The sequence below is a fragment of the Chrysochloris asiatica genome, unplaced genomic scaffold (genome assembly GCF_000296735.1).
Source record: "Chrysochloris asiatica unplaced genomic scaffold, ChrAsi1.0 scaffold00109, whole genome shotgun sequence".
In the NCBI taxonomy this organism is placed as follows: Eukaryota; Metazoa; Chordata; class Mammalia; order Afrosoricida; family Chrysochloridae; genus Chrysochloris; species Chrysochloris asiatica.
This window is the reverse complement of record NW_006408627.1, coordinates 8,879,894-8,887,131: the sequence shown is the minus strand read 5'-3', so window position 1 is coordinate 8,887,131 and position 7,238 is coordinate 8,879,894. Positions and strand designations below refer to the sequence as shown.

The following is a 7,238-nucleotide window of genomic DNA, read 5'->3' as shown; positions in this document are numbered from 1 at the left end:
GCCTGACCCAAGCCATGGTATTTTCAATAACCTCATATTGATTGAAAGCTGGACAGTGAATAAGGAAGATCATAGAAGAATTGATGCCTTTGAGTTGTGGTGTTGGAGGAGAATACTAAAAGTGCCATGAACTGCCAAATGAACCAATAGATCTGTTTTGGAAGAAGTGCAGCCAGAGTGCTCCTTGGAGGCCAAGATGACTAAACTTCGTCTCTCATACTTTGGACATATTGTCTGGAGGGAACAGTCGCTGGAGAAGGATGTCATGCTGGGTAAGATAGAGGGTCAGAGAATAAGAGGAAGGCCCCCAACGAGATGGATCGGCCACGTGGCATCATTGATGGCGTCAAGTATGGCGGTGGTAGTGAGGTTGGCCCAGGATCGGACATTGTTTCGTTCTGTTGTGCATGGGGTCGCTATGAGTCGGTTTCGACTCAATGGCACCTGACAACAACAACATATCCTCTTTGCCTTGCACATTATAGGCATTCAGTAACTATTTGTGGAATGACTTAGTGAGGGGGAAAAAAAAGATTTTATGGTGAATTTCACTAGAAATAGACAATTTACAATAGATTTTAAAAATCATACTGTTATAAAAATATAGCCAGAGAATGCCAACACATTTCCTATTTATAAGTTCTTATTAATGCTTCTCTAGGATTCTTCTAAAGTTATTTCTACTGATGGAAAGAATTTTTTAAGACACATGACAAAATGACAAACTTCCATGAAGATCTGAAAATCTCACAGTTCACAATAGCAAATGTATCAGGTGCCTGGACTCTACACAGCTTTTATGGTCCAGAACAATGTAAAAACAATTTAATATCCAAGAAAATAATTTTGATAATTTTAGAAAAGGAAAGTGAGGAAGGGGAAAAGACTAATGTTTATTGTGCCCTTGCTTTATGCTTTATGGAGTCCTGGTGTGGCACTGGAAGATAAGCACTGGACCATAAGGTTGGCTTGAGCCACAAGGTCGGCAGTTCAAACTCACCAGCCACTCCTTGGAAACCCTATGCAGGGTTGCTATGAGTAGGAACCGACTTGACGACGCTTAACAGCAAAAAATACAAAGAATATCTTGCCTTCACTCATTAAATTTCTAAATGACCCAGACATTAGGCATCGATATTCCTATAGATGAGAAAATTGATACTTAAGAAGGTTAAGTGACTTGCGCAAGATCAAATAGTTGGAAATGGTAGAAGGAATCATACGACGGTCATGAGAGACATTTTTTTCTCATAGTAAGCTTGAGGCCGTGGCAAAGAACTTAGAATTGAGATGTAAACAAGTTTATATTCAATTCCTATCTCCTCTGTTTCTCAATATGTAATCTTAGGCAAATTATTTAAAATCTCGGAAACTAAATTTCCTCATTTCTGAAATGAGATTATGAACAATATTCGACTCCTGTGTCTATTTGGCAATTGTACAAGAGAACACATGTAAAGTATTCATCACAGTAGCTGACACACAGAAGCAATGATTGAATGCTGTGTTGTTATGAACTGAGGCACCATTGTGCAGTGATGCAAAAAACATTACCTGAACAACATAAAAATGCTACTTGTCTCTCCATTTGAAAATCTGTTATTGTAGATGGGCACAGGATTAGAGAGGGTAGTAGAAAAAAATGTTGAGTCATGATTTTGACATCTTGACTTTTCTCTCTTTGATCTAAGTCAAACAGACAAATAGTCCTTTGTCTATTTGGGCATTCCAGTGTAAGTAAACCATTCAAAATAAAGGGAAAAGGGCTGGAAATAAGGTACCCTTGAGTTCTCAGGGAGCCTGCCAGTTAAGTCATGTGAACGGAGAGGGCTCTTTATGGTAATGAAATATGAATTAGGGATTATGCAGCACATAATTTTTTTTAATTAAAGAAATATGAAGAACAACACATTTTACCAAATCTGAAGTTAAAAACTTCTAAATGTATTAAAATGACTCCCAAAGCATTAACTACCAAGAGTTATCATTTATATCCAAAAATTTATTTATTTGCAGAACAGAATTTTGAATTTTCAATGGAATCCAGATTTTCTGGAGCCATAGAGGCTGAATGAACCCCTGAAGCAACTACCCTGAGTTCATCTTTAAACTTTAAATCTTAAACCCAAACTCTCCTTAAAGTCTTCTTTGAACCGAAAATCAGCTTATCTTAACTAGTGGAGGTTATCTGTTCTGAGTATTGTGCTCATTAGCAACATGAAAGGTTGGCTGGGAAGTTTAGGGGGCAGTGAGTCTAAGATAATGGTGATAGAAGTTTTGGGAAAAGGATAGCAAGAATGGTAGTATGACTTTAAGAATACAATCAAATTGTCACTGAATTGTACATGCAGAAATTGTTGAAAAGATATATGTATTTTTTACTGTATGTACTTTCACCAAAACAAACAAAATAAGAAATCTGAATAAACTATTGACTTTAGTTACCAAACAAAAAAGTTATATCCAAAACTTCTTTCATGTTTACCTTGTGATAATGCCAGGGAGTGGTAATATCCACAGGAAACTTGTATTATTTTTATACCAGCCAAAGCGTTTATTTTCCTACAATGAGACATAATCTATTAATCCTCTTAAAGGTGAGTTACCAAGTAGACTAAGGTATTTTAAACCATCCCAAGTAATATATACGCTCTAAGGAAACCATTTTATTTTCTTGTGTTTCTGTAGTACTTTATTCCAAAGTCCTCAAACTGTTCTAAACATAACATCAACAGGACCAAATCCAAAACAAGGTACAGGGCCAAACCCAAAAAACATATAATGCAAAAATGGAATGCTGATGCATTATACAATGCATTAATTGTTATTCCATACTTAACAACCGAAAAGAAAAGTATTTTCTTCCTACACATATAGCTTGGAATTTATAGAATATTGTTACTATGTAACCTAATTTAAGCCCTGTGAGATAAAGAAATCATTAGATTAAATAATACAAAATTGATATATATATATTTTTTTAAATCAAAACCAGACAATTATCAGTAATTACGTATGATTCAACCTAAGTGAACTCAGAGAGGTCAAAGTTGTAGAAGCAGCTGTCAAGCAAGCACAAACTTGTACAACTTTTTATTCCAAGTTCAGTGCTTATTCCACAGCCATCTCTCTTATGATTTAATGACCAGAAGAGGAAACAAGAAGCAGCTTCCTAACATTAAAAACCACAGTTTAAAAAATCACTTAAGCATGTAATGTATGAACACACAACTCAGAGTTAACTGCTTATGATATCACTGTTCGGTTCGTGACAATATTAACCTATTCAAAACCAATAACTTACGACAGGCCTAAGGGTATATTCCAATAGGTAAGATGAAGACCAAAGGGTCACATGTTTTCATTTCACTTGGCCTTTATTTTTCCACAGGACTCCTAATTAAATAACTGGTGTTAAAAGGATTTTTCTTGCTTCTTCCCTCACTGGATGGTAATCCGTTTGAGAAGGAACTGGTAGTCATAGTCATTTTGTATACTGGCATCTTGCATGGTGCCTGGCACATGGTCTAAAAAATATTGCATTAATCGAAGTACTTACTTAGGTATAAAACATATTGTCTTAAATTCTCCAATCCCCAGCTGCCCTTCAGAACCGGCTCCCCATGCAAAGACCCTTCCTTTGTGACAAACTACCAGGGAGTGCTCCTTTCCACAGCTCACGAAATTGACTTTCAGAGTTTCCAATGCCTGAATAGGTTCTTTGAGGGGAAAAAAAAAAAAAAAAAAACAACCATTAACAACTCCCCCCTGCAATATTATTAAATTACTAAATTCAAGGCCGTTTGTTTTATCTTTTAAAATCTCTTAGGTGGCACAATAGTTTGCACTGAACTACTAAACTACTAATCTGAAGATTAGAAAGCTCAAACCCACCCAGTGTAACCTTGAAAGAAAGGTCTAGAGGTCTGCTTTCATTAAAATAACAGCCATTGGAGCGTGGGGTCACTGTGAGGCAGAATTGACTTAACTGCATTGGGTTGGTTGGTTGGTTGGTTGGTTGGTTTTCTTTCAAAAAAGAGTCATCAGATTGCTTGTCTCCTTCAATGAACTTTTAAATAAAGTCCATGCTAAAGATCTTTCTGGGAATTTGTTGTTGTTGTTAAGTGCCATTGAGTCAGCTCGGACTCATAGCCACCCTGTATGGGATTTCAGAGGAGTGGCTGGTGACTTTGAACCGCCAATCTTGAGGTTCAAACTGACCTTGAGGTTGAGTGCTTATGCTTCAGCGACACATCAGGACTCCTTCTGGGAATATACCTACTATTTAAAAGGGTGGGCTTGGGGAGGAGTGAACGTCTAGAGACTATGACACTTGATTAAACTAGTAATTCTTTATGATATTGTTGTGTGTTGTGGAGTAGATTTCAAGTCATTAGAACAAACAACCTCACAGTGGCACTACAAGTCAGGGTAGACCTGTTCCTTTGGGTGTCTGAGCCTAAATCTTTATAGAAACAAACACCCTCATTTTCTAGTAGATTTAAACCATCATCCTTGCTTTGAGTAACCCAATGCTGAATTTACTTAATCATCAATTCTCCCACATGACAAAGTAGAGCAGTCTGATAGGGTCTTCTAAACTGTAATCTTAATAGGAACAGATCACCAGGTTTTTCCACCTCCAGAGTCTCTGGGTGAGTTCAAACTGCCTTTTGGTTAGCAGTGGAGTGCTTAACCACATGCCTCCTTGGAAACCCTGTGGGGTCACTGTGAGTTCTAATCATTTCAAGAGTCACAAGTTTAGTTTTTCTGCATTTCATGTTCGTGATATGTGCTGTGAAAAAGTAATGTATAGAGTTGTATAAACACTGCCTCTCCAAAACTGATAGTGATTTTTATAAAGATTAAATATGTATATGAAAAAAATACAAAAAGGAAATGGAACAAAATAGTATTAGGAGTTGGCTTTGGATGTTAGAATTATAAATGATTCTTTCCTCATGTTCCTACAATAATCAGTAATAGTAACAATACTGTAGTACATAAATTTTTTCATTTTTAATAAAATTGGTGCCCCGAGGGTGTGTAACCCACAACACATGTGGAGGGTCAAGCTAACTCTTTCAGATAGATCCATACAGGTGAGAAGGGGGCCCAAAGTGGGATAGTCATCTCTGTCAACCGGAGCACGGTCCAGGTTAGTTTCGGTTCTCAGTTTCGCTTTAAAGACGGATGGAAACCGAAACAAATCGAGGCGGATCTGAAAAAATCGAAACTTACGCAGAGCGAGTACCGTTTTCGGTGAAGGTGTGGCCAATGAGCGCTGAGGCAGCAGTTAAACCCACCAGCCCTCTCTCCCCGAGAAAAGCCTAGCTCCGTTCCTGTAAAGATTGTTGTTTATTGTGAAGTGCTGAGGAGTCCGTTCTGACTCATACCGACCCTGTAGAGGGTTTCCGAGGCTGTGAATCTTTACGAGAGAAGTAAACTTCCCTTTTTCCCCGCTAAGTAGCTCAAACCACCGAACATGTGATTATCAGTCCAGTGCTCAACTAGCTCCTACAGAGCTAGTTACAGCCTAGAAAATCCTTTGGAGTATGTCTACTTTGTCACATAGGGTCACTCCGTAGGTTCCCAACACTCCACCTGCTCGCCGCTCGCCCTGCCCCTCGGCCCCCGGCTTCGCGCATCTGGATCCGAGCTCACCTGGACGCTCCAGCCGGGGGATGCCCCTCCGGCCCAGTTGTCCCTTGGCGTTGTCCCCGCAGGAGAGGACGGTACTGTTGCTCACCAGCAGCAGCGAGTGGCGCTCGCCGGAAGCCGCCTGCCACAGCTTAACACCGCCAGGCAGCTCCAGGCTCTGCGGACCGCGGGAGCCGGCTTCCCAGAAGAAGAACCTCCGGCTTTGCGTCCGAGCTTCTCCGGAGCATGCTGTCGGCTCCATCCCACACAGGTTGCCAAAGGACAGTGATACGTGTTCTGTGACTTTCTGGAATTTGGGGAGATCTGGCGGTTCAGCTCTTCTCAAGTATAAGCCTGCTTTCCAATTGGTCCCAGTAGCTCTCCCAGTGACATGCAGCGATTAAGCGCTGGCCGGATACACGGAAGCGAAGGACTGCGGTCGAACACTACAGTCGCCCCGCCACTGTGAGAGAAAGATGTGGCTGTGTGTTTGCCTTAAAAATAAATAAATAAATAAATACAGCCTTGGAAACCCATTGGGGCAGCTCTCTGCACGGTCCAGATGCCTAGCCAGGGACCTAAGCGCTGAAGAGTAGGGACTAGGGAGAATACACATCCAACTATGAGACTTTGGGCAAGTTTCTTAACCTGTGCCTCCTCAACCACATCTATGAACGATGAGTAGTAAATACAGCAAGCCTAATACATTTGTTAGAAAAACGTACAAGGAGATTTCAAAATATTTGTGGAAAAATTCCATTATCTTTTTTTTTTTTTAAGGTTTTTATTGTGGACTGAGTGAAAGTTTACAGGGCAGATCAGGGCGGATCATCAGTTTTACATTCAACAAATCTTACACCTTGTTTTATTACAATGATTATAATCCCCTCCATATGCCATCAGTTAGTAGTATTTCCCTCTATTCACTTTAGCTTTAAAACAACAACAACAACACTCAGGCACATATAATAATTTACATCTCCAAAGAGCACATTCTGCAAGTCTGCCTCCTGACCACCAGCTCTTAGTCCTTCTCTTCCCATGAATCTAGAGTACTCAGCCTACCCCTCTACATGACCCCACTGGCGTCACTGTTTCTCTGGATAAGGCCCAGCACTGTGCTGTGTGCTCTTCTCCCTTGATGGTCCTAGTGTCCTCTGTTTCTGGACTGTAACATTAACCACTCCCCTGCTTTTCTTACAAAACTTCTACCTTTACAACTGTGACAATCGCAATTAGTCATGAAAAGAGTTATTCACTATTGAATCATAAGAATGTTATCCCCATCTCTTTTCACCAGATCCATCTAGCCAAGATGAAAACTATTCTGTTTTCTTCCCCCTCATACTATTAAACTAAACTCCCTCTTGGAATCTTATAAGCCAGTCACTTCATCCCTCTATTGCCCCCTCATTTTAGGTAGCCAATATCTAAGTTGCCCGTCCCTATCTACCCTGTGTACAGAGGGAATAGCATTGATACTTGATGTGAAGACTCCTTCCCTCTCTATTGGTATTTAGAGTTACTACCTCCATGAGCATAGGTAAGGTTCATCAAATTATAGCAATTTACTCTTGTGTCCTTTATTTTAAAAAAAA

General features: G+C 39.9%; 1 protein-coding gene across 1 annotated transcript in view; it reads right to left on the bottom strand.

Moving 5' to 3' along the window:
- Positions 1-5,902, bottom strand: part of HERC6 (HECT and RLD domain containing E3 ubiquitin protein ligase family member 6) — an 88,090-nt gene extending 82,188 nt beyond the window's left edge. The window contains exons 1-3 of the mRNA XM_006867774.1: positions 5,665-5,902; positions 3,560-3,719; positions 2,451-2,562 (exon numbers count right to left, since the gene is read on the bottom strand). Coding sequence (XP_006867836.1) covers positions 2,451-2,562; positions 3,560-3,719; positions 5,665-5,902 — 510 coding nt within the window. The remainder of the gene's footprint in view (positions 1-2,450; positions 2,563-3,559; positions 3,720-5,664) is intronic.
- Positions 5,903-7,238: the final 1,336 nt, after the last annotated feature.